Source organism: Somniosus microcephalus, chromosome 24 (assembly GCF_052327205.1).
Source record: "Somniosus microcephalus isolate GS21.2 chromosome 24, FLI_Smic_1.0, whole genome shotgun sequence".
Lineage (NCBI taxonomy): Eukaryota > Metazoa > Chordata > Chondrichthyes > Squaliformes > Somniosidae > Somniosus > Somniosus microcephalus.
The window spans coordinates 21076400-21091788 of record NC_141010.1 but is presented as its reverse complement, the minus strand read 5'-3'; the positions used below and the strand labels follow the sequence as shown (position 1 = coordinate 21091788).

The window sequence follows — 15389 nt, the reverse complement described above, 5'->3', positions numbered from 1 at the left end:
GGTGTTACATTAGCAGTTTTCCAGTCTGCCGGGACCTTTGCCGAGTCCAGGGAGTTTTGGAAAATTATTACCAATGCATCCACAATCCCTACCGCCACTTCCCTCAAGACCCTAGGATGTAAGCCATCAGGTCCAGGTGATTTATCCGCCTTGAGTCCCATTATTTTACCGAGTACCACTTCCTTAGTGATTTTGATCGTGTTTAGCTCCTCCCCACCTTTAGCCCCCTGTTTGTCCAGTGTTGGGATATTCTTAGTGTCTTCTACTGTAAAGACTGATGTAAAACATTCATTCAGTGTTTTTGCCATCTCCATATTTCCCACCATTAATTTCCCGGTCTCATCCTCGAAGGGACCAACATTTACTTTAGCCACCCTTTTTTCTTTTTATATAACTATAAAAACTCTTACTATCTGTTTTTATATTTTTTGCTCATTTACTTTCATAATCTATCTTCCCTTTCTTAATCATTCTTTTTGTTATTTTTTGCTGTCTTTTAAAGTTTTCCCAATCCTCTATCCTCCCACTAGATTTGGCTACCTTATATGCCCTTGTTTTTAGTCGAATACTATCCTTAATTTCTTCACTTAGCCACGGATGGCTCTTTTCTTTTACACCCTTTTCTTCTCAGTGGAATATATTTTTTTTGGAAGTTGTAAAATAACTCCTTGAATGTACACCACTGATCATGTATCTCCCCCTCCTCTCTCCTCTCTCCTCTCATCCTCGTCCTTGTCCTTGTCCTCGTCCTCGTCCTCGTCCTCCTCGCTCTCCTCCTCCTCCTCTCTCGCTCTCCTCCTCCCTCCTCCTCCTCCTCCTCTCTCTGTCTGTTTAGGGCCAAGTAGCAATTGAGTTTGCTTTGGGTTTTTGTTGTTTCTGCCCAATATGTCAGATATTTTTCCTTTTGCTTAGCGACGATTGTGTTGGGTCGAATTCTTTGTGTTACGCTGTTACTGTCCTGGGGCTGGTTATTGTTAGTAGTGTTAGTAGTTACTTCGTTGAGTCCCAGGACTAGTTGACTGAGGGTATTCTTCTTTATGGTCAGCTCTTGGTATTTCAGGGCGTCGTAGTGATAGCATTGGGGGTTGCTCATTTGTAGGTGATTCCAAAATTTGGTGGCTCTTTTTTGGATAGTGATTATTAATGGATATTGGCCTAGTTCCGCCCTGCATGCATGCCCTCCTCTCTCTCCCCTCTTCCCCCTCCACTCTCTCCCCCTCCTTTCTCTCCCCTCTTCCCCTTCCACTCTCTCCCCCTCCTCTCTCTTCTCCTCCACACTCTCCCCCCTCATCTCTCTCCCCTCTTCCCCCCTCCACTCTCTCCCCTCCTCTCTCACTCCTCTTCCCCCTTTAATCTCTCCCCCTCCGGTTCCCTCTCCCTCCTCTCTCTTCCCCCCGCCCCCCAACAAAGCCAGTGACCTTCTCCGCACTGAGCCAAGGAAAGCATGGACCATGGCGCAGGCCACAATGATTGGATACTGCGCCTGTACGGTTTCGGTAAACAGCGCGCTTGCGCAGAGGGGATCGAGTGCGCATGTGCGGGGCCGGAATACCGCACGCATGCGCAGAAGATGTTCGTGCAGATAATCACAGCGGCTATTTAAACTAGTTGAATCTTTTATAGAGCAGCAGGAAATCGAGATCCATTGTTACGTCTGACATTGGTGATAGGTACTCGATTGCCTTGGCCTGAGCAAATGGAGTTTGATAGTGCTGTTATCGTTGTATTGTGTCTGACATTGGATATAGGTATTCAATTGCTTTTGCCTGAGAGTGTGTGTTTGGATCAGCCATTAAAAGCAACATGAACTGAGCTCTTCATATGGCCTCTGGATTATCTTTGCTAACGCAACACCCATCAAGCCTGTTCTGCCTTTCAATTAGACGATGGTTGATCTGTATCTGAACTCCATCTACCCACCTTGGTTCCATAACCCATAATACTCTTGTCTAACAAAATACTCACAGGCTCTGCTTTTCATTTTACCATTTTACCAACAAATGCACAAAAAGGTTAAAGTATACGTGCATACACTGTATCAATGAGCATTGAGATCACATGACCAACAATGGTGTCTATTTCTCATTTGTTTATTTACTAATTAGAAAAGCAATTACCCACATCTGGGCTGTGATTTCGCCAGCCGTGACGAGTCCGGTGCGGCAGGAGCAGACAGCGGCCTTAAACTCCGCACCCGTCTTCATCCCACCTCCTCTAAGTGATTTTGCCCTGATTGGGCTTGTTAAGCCCGCCCTGCGAGGTTCCTTGCCAATTAACACGAAGCGGGTCTGATGATGTCATCTGATGATGCGCCATCAGCCGGTTTCCTTAAAGGGGCCATGTCCACATTGAGTTTGATAGTTGTGCTGTCAGTGTTCTACAGCATTGAGGTGATGCAAACACTGACAAGCAGTGAGGTGCATGACTGCACCCAGGCTCTCCCATGACTCCCTCCATATGCTTATGGAGGGAGTCAGAGCACGCAGGGAGGTTCTCTTCCCTTCCCATGGGTGGAAGAGACCTCCCCAGGAGATCAACGCAGCCTGGTTACACATTGCACAACAAGGCACAAGCAGGGATGTGGTCAGGAGGACCAGGCTGCAGTGGCGCAAACCTTTCAACGATCTCAGTAGATCACGAAACGTTACTGCCCAGCCACACTCAACCTCATCATGCTGTGCCACTCATCGCATCCCCATCACTCTGCCTTCCCTACCCTACTCCTGCACATCCTTACTCACACCAGCTTACCTTGCACCTCCACCCATCCCTCTCTATCTATATTACCACTTCCCCATCTCACTAGCCACCCCTCACACTCATCCTCATTCTTGTCCAATCATACCAACTAACAACACACAAGGGTAGGCACTTGGATGGTTTAGCCAATGTTCATGTAAAGTTTCTGTTAATGTGCTGTCAAACATTGAAATCTTTATTTTGAACACTCGCATTCTTGGACAGATTTGTGTGCACCTTTGGAAGTGGCTTAGTGAGTTGCAATGAATGGTGAGACATAAATGTCCCCGCCCCCCAATGGTGATGAGCATGAAAGGAAGAGCTTGGACATTGTAGGGATGCTTTATGGTGTTGGTGTGTGGTGGTGCCAACCTGGTGCATCATGTGGCAGCCAGGGTGTAGAGTGTTAAGTGAAACAAATCTGGATGTGGTGAGGCCATTGCTGGCGTCCCAGGCAGCAATGTGCTCGGGTGATGATTCTCAAAAGTGGGTTCCAAATCATTAATGCTCCAGCTTCTAAGAATGGGAAGTGAACAGCTGTGAAATTGTAGGTTTTAGACCACTTTTGCAGCTTTCACCTATTCACAGCAATCCACAGTCATTGAGAACCCGACATACTTAACTGACATGATAGCCGCTCTCCAGGAACCCAGTTGAAAACCTTGTAAGATGCTAAGTACGTGTGAAAATGGCTCATAACTACCTTTTTTAGAAGTTTTTAAGCATCTGAATTGGCTGACCTGCTGCTTGATGTCGGTTCTGTTCAGGGATGACAGACCTGACACTTGGGAAACTGACAAGGAGCGGGTTTACAGCGGGATACCGACCCGCTGTCAATCTTTGTGATTTTGACAGCTTCCAAACCCACACTCTGAGCACCGGCAAAATTCAGCCTCAGATTCCTAATTAGCCACATGGCTAATGGCTAACGTTTGGACAACACTTGGATTGTTAATGAATTTTAAATGTTTCTTTTTCACTTGTTTTAGATTCAGTTTTCTTCATGAAGAGGTCACTGCAGATTGCAGTCTTGTTCTAAGTACGCAGATTGAAAGTCAAAATCAATCAGAAAAATTGAAGAAGGAAATGAAAGTCTATGACGCCCGCATGGAATCACTGAACAAGAAGAAAGAACAGATCAAGGCAGAAATTGATCAGATACAAAGACAATTAAATGAGTGGGAAAAGGGACAAATGGACTTTGTGAATGAAATAAAAGAGAGGGACAGACAGTTTGCCGTGGGAGCAGCAGTAATACCAAGCCTTGGATGGTTTATCAAAGCCATATGTGGTCTTATCTCTTCACCAGCAGATATGGTGAAGCTAAAGGTATTTGAAAAGCAAATTATAAGATTACTGCAGCAAAAACAGGAAAAGGAAAAAGGGAACGACAATCTAGAATTAAAAATCTTTGAAGAGCAAATGAAATTTGTATCCATGCAGACCAATGAAGGTAAGAAGTTGATATACCTATCAATTCGTCCAATAAAAAGCGACGAGTTAGGAACGTAACTATAGGTTTTTATTGACTAAATAACAGAGCCCACCCTCGTGGGTGATCGGGTCCAACAAGGAGGAATACCAGCCAGTCGACTACCTTTATACCTGGGCAGGTAGGTGGAGCCATGGGCGGAGTCTGAGGTGGTCAGCCCAGGTATAACAGCGCGACAAGAGGCGACCTCGTATAGTGATACAACAGTGAGAACAGTGATAACAATACAACAGTGATAACTATAGAGTAACGATAGTGAACGATAAAAGTGGTTTACCACAGAAGTATTATAAATGATTACAAGCAAACTGCTAAATGTTAGAAATTTTGGGTCTGCCTTAGGTATTGTTTACGATTCAGTGGCACTGGTCACTCCAGTAAGCGGGTCCCCCATCTCTTAAGTTCAGGAGTTCATTTGTGCTGCTCAATATCTAAACTGGGTCAAAATCCTGGAACTCCCTCCCTAACAGCACTGGGAGTAGCTTCACCACACGGGCTGCAGGGGGCGCCACTCAATATCCGGTCCGGGGTGCTACCAGGGCGTTGCGCACTCGACTGACATCACGATCTGCGGGCACAGGAGATTGTGGCGGTATAAACGGGGGTGATACCGAATTTCTCCCCCTTTGTATCTAGTGTTGTCTCCCTAAAGCATTAATCAGCCTGTCTTCCAGAGGTTTAGAGATGGGAAGACATGTGCCAGCATAACCACATCCCGATCACATAACAAAGGATGCTGTTGTTGCACCTCCTGAGGTTTTTTTTATATTATTCGTTCATGGGATCTGGGCGTCGCTGGCAAGGCCAGCATTTATTGCCCATCCCTAGTTGCCCTTGAGAAGGTGGTGGTGAGCGGGTGCAGGAGATCGTGGCACTAATGGGAGGCACAAAGCAACCAAATTTTTCCCCCAAATGGTCAAGCTGCTTTATTCTGCAGTCAGTGACTCTGGTGTCCAGTAGAAATTGCTGACGAGCCACAGTTGTGGCTACGGCAAGAGCATTTTAACCACTTGCACTAATTTTAGTAGAAAGTGCCTTGCACACAACACAGATAAATGTACTTAGCAAAGGGTAAAACTTTCCAGGCCTTATTTTTGACTGAAGTTTGAAATTCTGGTATAAATAGATCAGGCACAGCATATTTTAGTTAAGCTTCTAGGTTTTTGTCCAGCAGTTGTGAGTGGTACTTTGACATCATCAGAATGAATGTTGACTCGCACAACGAGACACACCAGACCTGCCCCTGCTCGCCATTCAGAAAGTGGTTGGATGTTGTTTGAGCTTTGAAATGACGTGCTGTTGGCAGCTTAACGGGTAGGCTTGCTTTCTTCTGCTGGCCTGGAGCGATTGGTCGAGCTGACCATGATGACTGCTCCCTACTCCATACAATGGCCCGGAATTTGCGGTCCAGATGATGGCGTCAACGTACGCTGTCATAAGCCTTCTGAAATGCCCTGCATGTTCCGGGTTTCCGTGTGCACGAAAACCTGGAACTTGCGATCGGTCAAGATTCGCCTCAACAGATCGTCCGAACTGACTAGAAATTCACTTTTAGGTTATTTGCCCAACTACTGCCCAGCAAATGACCGCGAAACCCTCATGCCCGGTAAACGTAGGCATAGGGCCTGTTTTCACCAGTGTCAGGGTTAATATAAATCTAAAATTAAAAATGTAAAAATAAAAAATGATGCACAAACACTTAAAATTAGTTTATGCAAATTTTGACCTGGATTAAAATGATTAAAATTATTTTTCAAAAAATTAAGCAGGCAAACTTGGGTTGCTTTGCAAAGCCCCTAGCGCCCGGACGCGGCACTACTAACGCCCCCCACGAAATTCAGTGGGAGGTTAGTGGCAGCGGTAGCTGGTAGCGCCCTGTGGCGCTGTGCCTCCAGCGATGACGTCATCGCCATGCGCAGCGACCCGGCCGCAAATTTGGGTTGCGCCCCCTGACCTATCGCTGAATGATATGTCCGACAGGGTCAGGTGGCGTCTTTGCAGCCGCGGCGGCACTACTTAAAGGGCAGGTGTCGGGCAGCCATTTTTTTTTGGCCGACTGCCAGCACCTACCCCCTTCCCCTTTTTTCTTCAGGGTGCCAGTCGTGATCACTCAGCCCAGCACTCCTCTTGAGTGCCAGGCTGTTTTCCCGGCACCCGCTCCCCGGTGGTCCAGCAAGGCCCTGGAGCGCGCAGCGCTAGGCCCCTCCCCTATAATCAGGGGCAGGAGGCCTGAAATTATGCAGCGCTACGTGCTGACACGTGTGGCGCTTTTGCCCGTAGCGCAGCAAAATTCACTGATGGCGCCCCAAGAAGGAGAGGGAGCGCTTCCATTAGCGTCCTGCCTCCTGCTTGGGGCGCTACCACTGAATTTACGGCGCAGGGGCACTAACTTTTTCAGGGCACTAAAAGTAGTGCCCTGGCAAAGTTAGCGCCACAAAGGGGGTGCGACCCAATTTCTCCCCCATAAATTTTTATTGGATTTGCTGTACTGAAGGGACTTTTAATTGAATTTGGAAATCAGAACATTTTATTGCAGTTGTGTAAATTGTTTACTTATTTCGGGATTCCATTAGGGTTCATGGGGATTCAGTTTGTAAATGGAATCCACCTTTCTCATTGGACAACCTGGCCCACGTGATCCCAGAGACGCTTCTGACCCGCCTGCGTTCCTGGGATCCGTGGGCCTTTACTCAGGTGTACGCCTGCAGGCCCAGGGCCCGACTTCTCCTTGGCTTTGGAGCCAGCAGGTAAGTTCATACATCTTTCGCAGGTCGGAGGTGTACTCCGGAGGTACGGCTCCCACCGCCAATTCAGGGCCAATGTTACTTGTGTTTCCACGGTGTTGAAGCCTGGCGTTTTCACCCGTGCTAAACACCATTTTAGCAGATAGCCAATAAGCAGTAACGAAGGAAGTAAAGCTCGCTTCGTGATCACAAACACTCGCAGGCTTTTCATTTCATTTTGCTATTTTACTAACAAACATACAAAAAGGTTAAAGTTCACATACATACACTGTACAGGTGAGTAACGCAATCACATGCACAATGACTGTGTCTATCACTCATATTAATTTATTAATTAAAAATGCAATTTGCCACATCTGGATTCCTAATTGGCTACATGTGACCAGTGGCTAAGGTATTGGACAACACTGCAGTTAGTGAACGTACAGAGTAACAGGTACATCAAAACTCACCTTAATGCAACTTAACTTCACTTCTTCGTTAATAAGAGAAATAATAAGTTATGTAACACTGATCTTTTTAATGGACTAAAGAACATTTTACTTTTCTTGAACAGTTTATAAGGAGGAAGTCATGGAGATTATTTTAGGGTGACCATAGGTCCTCATTTTCCGGGGACAGTCCCCGGATGAGGTACTGTGTCCCTGGATGAACAGTGTCCCCAGTTCACGAAACTTGTCCCCAAATAGACGAGAGCCATATTCATTGGAATAAATGCATATCATACCATTATGGTGTCAGCTGTGGCTCAGTTGGTAGCACACTCGCCTCTGAGTCAGAAGGATTGTGGGTTCAAGTCCCACTCCAGGGACTTGAGCACATAAATCTAGGCTGACACTCCAGTGCAGTGCTGAGGGGGTGCTGCACTGTCAGAGGTGCCATCTTTCGGATGAGGCGTTAAACCGAGGCCCCGTCTGCTCTCTCAAGTGGATGTAAAAGATCCCATGGCACTATTTCGAAGAAGAACATGGGAGTTATCCCTGGTGTCCTGGCCAATATTTATCCCTCAATCAACATAACAAAAAACAGATTATCTGGTCATTATCACATTGCTGTTTGTGGGAGCTTGTTGTGTGCAAATTGGCTGCCGCGTTTCCCACATTACAACAGTGACTACACTTCAAAAGTACTTCATTGGCTGTAAAGCGCTTTGAGACGTCCGGTGATCATGAAAGGCACTATAGAAATGCAAGTCTTTCATTATACATAATCACAGTTTCAGGTCAATGTACTGAACAGTGTTACTGTATTACTTATACAAGGTGTCTGAATGCGCTTCAATAGTGTGACGTCACATCCGCGGTAATTATATGCACATTTGATTTGCATTTGTAGTGTATATGTGCTGCTAAACAATTTTGCCTCGCTACGCTGCACAACCTCGTTTCTGTCCTGGCTACTTTGCTGTGCTCACACCCTGTGTGTCCACGGATTCGGTTTAGAAAATATGGCCACCCTAGATTAGTTCTATGTTGCACAAATGTTAGTTCTTGGGCATAATCACTAACCAGGGAAGAACATTTTCATTGTGGACTATGTTGGAGTGAAATCTTCACTTACCCTAACATTCAACGAAAAAATGTTATCACTGACATAAGCAGCTTGACACTAATGCCCTCCGAGCCTTCTGCCTATACTCAATGAACGGGCCAGAGCACATGTTCAGTTGTAGTAGTAATCCCATTATGACTAAGAATATAATAACTGCTTGCACAAACTGGAATAAACACTGATAACACTAGAAATATACAGGATAGTCAGCATCTGAAGGAGAAAGATGAAGTAACATTTCTGGTGACTGATTTCGTCACAAAGAATGATCCGAACAGTTATGAAAAAAGGCTAAATGTTAATCTGTTTTTCTCTTTGTGTGTATTCCCAATATTTTAATGAATGGATAATTGGGTGGACAATGTAATGGGATCTGCTATTCTCTGTGCACAATATTCTCGTGCTGTTGGTGGGAAGTTCTTTGCACTGGGAGTGTAACCTTGTAAAACGACTCCTTCAGTGCTTAAATCATCTCCAGCTCCTCCATTTTTAAGCCTATTTCAAAGGTGCCTTATAATGCTCGGCCCTAAAATTGCACCGGCTGCGATCCTAGCGGTTGTGCTCGGATTGTGGCCACTGGTATCCTGCAACACTGACCCCTGCTGGAGTTTGTGGGATCAGATGGATGGCACCTAATTTGCATAGGGCCAGAGAGTGGAAGTGCCACGGGGCATTCCTTTAGTGCCCGCATACCCCATAGGTGCAGGCTCCCCTCCCGAACTCATGACCCCCGAGCAAGGAGGCCAATCCAGGATAAATATATTTTGACTTGTAAAGGACATAAGTTCTGCCTCTTTCAAGGCAGCCAGAAAATTGGCAGAAATGGCAGAAGCCCAGATTAGCCAGACATCCACTGTATTGTTGGGTTCTGCCAGTCTCTGCTGACGTTATAGTGGGAACTATTAGAAACCCTGTAGAATTTCAGGGTCCACACGTGTAGTGCACAAAAACATTGCACAAATTGCAATTTTATCTTGGCCATGTTGACCTCTTAATTGTTGGTTTGTTTGCCATTTTAGGCATTGTGTGGTAATTGTTATAGTCCTCTGTACCATTGGCAATGATTCCATCTCCCTCCCTGGCCACAGTTTCAGGATGAAACAGACTCTTAGGGGGAAAAATTGGCTGGCGCCCCTTTGGGGATGCTATCGTTGCTGGGCCGCTAATTTTACTGGAATTTGCTCCACCTCCTTCTTGGGGCGCTACAACTGAATATCGCGGTGATACGTGCAACAGCGCCACACGCGTCGGCACGTAGCGCCACGTCATTGCAGGCCTCCCTCCCCTGATTATAGGGGAGGGGCCTCGCGCTGTGCGCACTGGGACCCCGTAGACCACTGGGGAGTGGGGTGCCATGAAAACAGCCTGGCACTCAAGAGGAGTGCTGGGCTCAGCGATCACGGCCGGCACCCCGAGATAAAAAGGGGAAGGGGGCAGGTGCTGGCAGGCGGCCTCCAAAAAAATGGCCGCCCGACACCTGCCCTTTAACTACTGCTGCTGCAAAGATGCCCCCTGACCCTGTCAGACTTACCGCCTGGCGATAGGTCAGGGGACGCAAGGGAAGTTTGTAGCTGGGGCGCTGCACACGGTGATGATACCATCACCGGCGGTGCAGTGCCACAGGGCACTACCGGCTACCGCCGACGCTAAGCTCCTGCTGAATTTTGCGGGAGGCGTTAGCAGTGCTGTGCCTGGGCACTAGGGAATTTGCGCCCTGTTGGCACCCTCTGGGGGCTCTAACAAGAGGTGCAAATCAACCCAACTTTTCCCCCTTAGCTCTCTTGCTATCCTATTCAACCTGGAGCTGAGCTTCCGATTTCATACCCTTCTCCATCGAAAACGACATACTTCCACCTCTGTAGCATCTCCTGCCACTGCTCCTATCTGAGTCCATGAGACGCTGAAAACTCTATCGATGTGTTTGTCATGTCTAGACTTGACTATTTGAATGCTCTCCAGATTGGCCTTCAATCTTGCACCCTCCATAATCTCTGCCACCAGTATCTTATCCTATATCAAATCCTGCTTGCATATCACCCCTGTCCTTGCTGACTTTTGTTATCTCTAGGTCTCCCAACACCTCAAGTTAAAATTCTATGTTTAAATCCCTTCTTGGCTTTACTCCTCTTTATCTACATAACTTCCTTCAGCGCTACAACCTCCCTCTGGCCTGTTGTGCATTGACCCCTTCCTTTACTCCATCATTATGGCTATGCCTTCAGCTGCCTCGACCCCATGTTCTAAAATTCCCTTCCTAAAGCTCTCCACCTCTCCATCTCCACTCCTCTGAATATTTCCTTCTTTGACTCAGTGTTGTTGCACACCCAATTAATGCCTTGGAAAGGCATAATGGAAGTAGACCTAGCTGACACACGGGTCAAAGCACAGGGCCTTTGTTCTGTAGATGCTGGCATTATGTTATGAGCAATGGAGTGAAAAGCTTCCATCTAACATAGTACAGAGTCACTCAAAATTCATCAAATGTAAAGTCATCAGAGAAAAAAATTCTACTTCTACACACCCACTGAACATATCATGAGTTTGCGCATTCCAGGTCTGTGATTTTTCCCATCCAAACGTTGGGCTTTCCATCCTCTCCAACCCCAGGAATTTTGGGGTCTATGTTTCTGTTTTAATGCTGCTCTGGGCTTCTTATTTTTTTAATCTCTGTTTTGTAGGTATAATTGTAAGCAGCACTGAGAATCTGAAATATGTGGAAGTTCATCTTTACAAAGCACAAGAGATTTTGAAGAAAATGATACATTTCTGGGAGCAAATAGAAATGACCATTGAAGGAATGGAACAGAAGACCAAGGCGTCTGAACTTTACCTTAGTGATCTAGAAAAATACAGTGTCTACTTTCTTAAGAGTCTTGAACCGGCTGAAATGGTGGGTTGTATTTAATTTCTATTGTAATATGTTATTACATAACAAATTTACATTTCTAGCAAGTGTCATATGGTAATGCTTTTATGTATTTCAAACAGAATTAGTTCAAGGATGCTAACTACCATTCATGTAGAATTACAAAAGTAAATTTCTAATAATTTGTTGTTGAGATGACAGCGATAGAGCAGTTATCTGCATTAATAGAATTGGTACAATGTTTATACCGTTAGGCTATTTTTCCATTTTGAAAAGTAGCTAACTGGAGAAAGACCTTTCTTCCGTCATAGTGGGCCATAGAGTGGTGGGATGTGTGTTTCCCCATGCAGCAAATTCTCTGTGGAGCGGGTCACTAGAGGAGTGCTGAGTAGATACCAGACATTGTCTCACAGGAAGAGATGGGAAATGAGAGAATTGCCTTAAAGCACTAAGTTATACTTCCTGATGGTAACTTTAGAAAAGCAGGTCACTTGCTCACCCACTAATGAGGAGGAATTTCTTCTCTGAGGGTCATGAATCTTTGGAATTCTCTTCTCCAGAGAGCTGTGGAGGCTGGGTCATTGAATATATTTAAGGTGGAGATAGACAGATTTTTGAATGATAAGGGAGTCGAGGGTTATGGGGAGCGGGCAGGGAAGTGGAGTTGAGGCCAAGATCAGATCAGCCATGATCTTATTGAATGGCGGAGCAGGCTCGAGGGGCCAAATGACCTACTCCTGCTCCTATGTCTTATGTTCTTATGTTTATGTTTACTTGGTTGGGGAATGACATCTGGCTTGGGGAACAGGTCAACTACCAGCCCTTTCAGTTGGGGAATGATGCCTGGTGTGGGGAAAAATAAAAATTAACTGTCCAATATTAGGCCCTCCCTCTTCAACTGCCTACACTCTAAGAAGATTCCATTTTGAGGTCAGACCAGATAGTGAGGCAAGGAATGTTAATGGTTGAAGAAGAGTTGAGGGTTAAGCTATCAAAAATTAAGAGCTGCCAGCTATTGGCTGGACCACTGAAACATGGTGAATTGAAGGAAACAAGAGGGAAGATTTACCTGTGCCTGGTCATGTTGGATCGCCTGAAAACTGAATACTGGAAAATCGGGCAGCTTGGAATGCATGCCTGTAAATGAACCCTCTTGCTTTTCCTCCATGAAGGAGAATTGGGCAACTTCCTTTATAGATGTGCACTCCAATCTGCTCAGGCAATCCAGTTTGACCAGTCATTCCAGTGTGACCAGGTGCAGACCCAGGAAAATCTCCCCTTCTTTGAAATTTAGAGATTTGTTTTGCTGAGAAGAATGTATGTTGTGTGTACTGATAATGTGGAATCTGAAAAAAATATATGAATGTAGAATGGAATTTTGACAAGAGTGGATAGGATTGGATGGTAAGCAGAGGAGGTCATTGATATGATGGATGAGGAGGCTACTGATTCGAAGAGCAAAGAGTTTGGGTTAAGAGGGAGAGGACAATCCCTCGGGGTCCTCTGAATTAAGAGGATTCAAAGGATGAGCCATCAACCGCACCATCAATAGAGTGATTTGAAAGGATAACCTTGACTACACCTTTGTTGAAAGACCTATTGATGATAGTAATCTGTTTAGAAATGCACAGACCTTGTCGAAGGCTTTTAATATCATGCTAAATTATGAGCAGTTTCAACTTGCATGCATCTATTAGAATATGGATTAAGACAATCCAAACTCTCCACAGAAGAGCTTTGCAGCCAGTAGAGAGAAGAGACTTTCATTCCATTAGTCTGGGCTGGACTAGAACCCATCTCCAGAATTAAAACCATCCACTAACTCAGACTTCCCTATATTTGTACTTGTAATATGTCTAATAAACTTCCTCTTTCTTATTATTCAGGTGTGGAAGAGCTTCTCCTCCTACTGCCGGAAGTGTAAGATTGATTATAATAGAAAATCCAAAGATCACTATCAATTTCTTGCTATCAATCCATGTAATCTTTCACGAGAAATTTGGAATAATCGGTTAACTGCCGCCAATAATAAGTTACTGAATTATTGCAAGGCTTCCTCTGACGAGAGTATTGGAGATGCTCCCAGTGTTGCTGCATTATCGGTAAATGATTAGGCTCCGTCTATGTGGGACATGCCAGTGTGTGCCCATTACCGAAATGTGGATTTTTATTCCTTTCCTCTTTGCTTTGCAATGAAATGTAAAAAGAAAAGATCCCTGCATTAAATCGCTATTATTAATCGTTTATTACCCACTGGAATCATATTAATGCAGTGTAGTTAGTCAAACCAATTCATGGCCATTTTGTTATTTTTTTCATTGATGCTAATAATTAATTAATAGGATTGTGATTGTTTAATCTGTACAGAAATGAATAGATTCTGGAATCCTGTCTGCAGCCAAAATGGCTATTGTTTCATGTAATCGTTATTTCAGATACAAAAATTCTGTGGTGTTAACTATCAAGATATTTGCCATGTATCTTACCTTGTATTTTTAATGCTTATGTATTAGTATGCCTCTTATTGACGGCCTGCATCTGCCACATTCTCTATACGCATTATATTAAAAATTTTACATATGATGAACAACAAAACTGTATTTCCTGTCACACTTGTCAGGTAATCACTTAACATAGACTATCTCTATTAAAACATTTATATCCTGTCACAATGCAGTTGTCGATGCACAGCACTTGGTGACACCGTTGACTGAAACGTTAAACTCTCCCACCCCTGTTGCCATCTTACGTATTTTTTGAAAAAGAATTTTTTCTTCTATATCTTTCAATTGATTTTTAATTTACTCCATGTTACGCAGCCTTGCCACCTGCCAGCCTTTCCTCTCCCAGTGTTGGCGATTATAACTGAGAAGTAGTTAAGAAATCCATTTTACACAATACTATATTATGTTTTAGATTATAGCTGTAGTTTAAAAAACCTAAAATTGAAAGACTGCAAAAAAGGCTGAAATGGGTTATGTGCAGCCTGCGTCTAGGCCAGCTGACACATGTTTACGTTTAGATTCTCTTTATCATCCTCAACTGGAGATTCAGTTCTCTTTATCTGCCTTGATAACCTAATCTGATTTCTCTGCAAATTTGAGATGGTATTTAACAGGCCTTGGGACATCTTGATGGGGACTGGTGCAAAAAGTGGGTATAGGGTTAGGGAAAGCAGATCCCGATGGAACCCCGCTGCCAACCCTCTGCAACGCACCTTTCCCGATGTCGGGTCTGTCAGCGCTGAGCAGACCCAACAGGCAGCGGTGGGCAACCCCAATTAAATTCACTACCATTAACAGATCATTAACAGGCTTTCTTTAACTTACCTTTTCACTTTAACTTCATGGCCACGGGAACCACGCTGTTTGGGGACCACAGCTGTCAACCTGAGGTGGGAGTTCAGTGGCCATTGCTCCAGCTGATTACTTGACAGCCTCAAATGTACAGTATGTAGGGGGTGGCGTGTGCGTGCCCACTCAGCTTCACCTCTGACTGTCCCTTGAGCGGTACGAATCGCTCCCACACCCCTGGGTTAACATAGAAACATAGAAGATAGGAGCAGGAGTAGGCCATTCGGCCCCTCAAGCCTGCTCCGCCATTCAATGCGATCATGGCTGATCATCCAAATTCAGTACTCGGTCCCTGCTTTCTCCCCATACCCCATGATCCCTTTAGCCTTGAGAAATATATCCAACTCCTTCTTGAATATATTTAATGAATTGGCCTCTACTGCCTTCTGTGGTAGAGAATTCCACAGGTTCACCACTCTATGGGTGAAGAAATTCCTCCTCATTTCTGTCCTAAATGGCCTTCCCCTTATCCTTAGACTGTGACCCCTGGTTCTGGACTCCCCGACCATCGGGAACATTCTTCCTGCATCTAGTCTGTCCAGTCTTGTCAGAATTTTATAAGTTTCAATGAGATCCCCTCTCATTCTTCTAAACTCCAGCGAGTACAAGCCCAATCGTCTCAATCTCTCCTCATACGTCATTCC

At 45.0% G+C, this 15389-nt stretch overlaps 1 protein-coding gene across 1 annotated transcript in view; it reads left to right on the top strand.

The window, feature by feature from the left end:
* LOC147101113 (uncharacterized) overlaps positions 1-13694 on the top strand; it is a 38551-nt gene extending 24857 nt beyond the window's left edge. The window contains exons 4-6 of the mRNA XM_085966013.1: positions 3729-4192; positions 11205-11416; positions 13279-13694. Coding sequence (XP_085822139.1) covers positions 3729-4192; positions 11205-11416; positions 13279-13506 — 904 coding nt within the window. The 3' untranslated portion in view covers positions 13507-13694. The remainder of the gene's footprint in view (positions 1-3728; positions 4193-11204; positions 11417-13278) is intronic.
* Positions 13695-15389: the final 1695 nt, after the last annotated feature.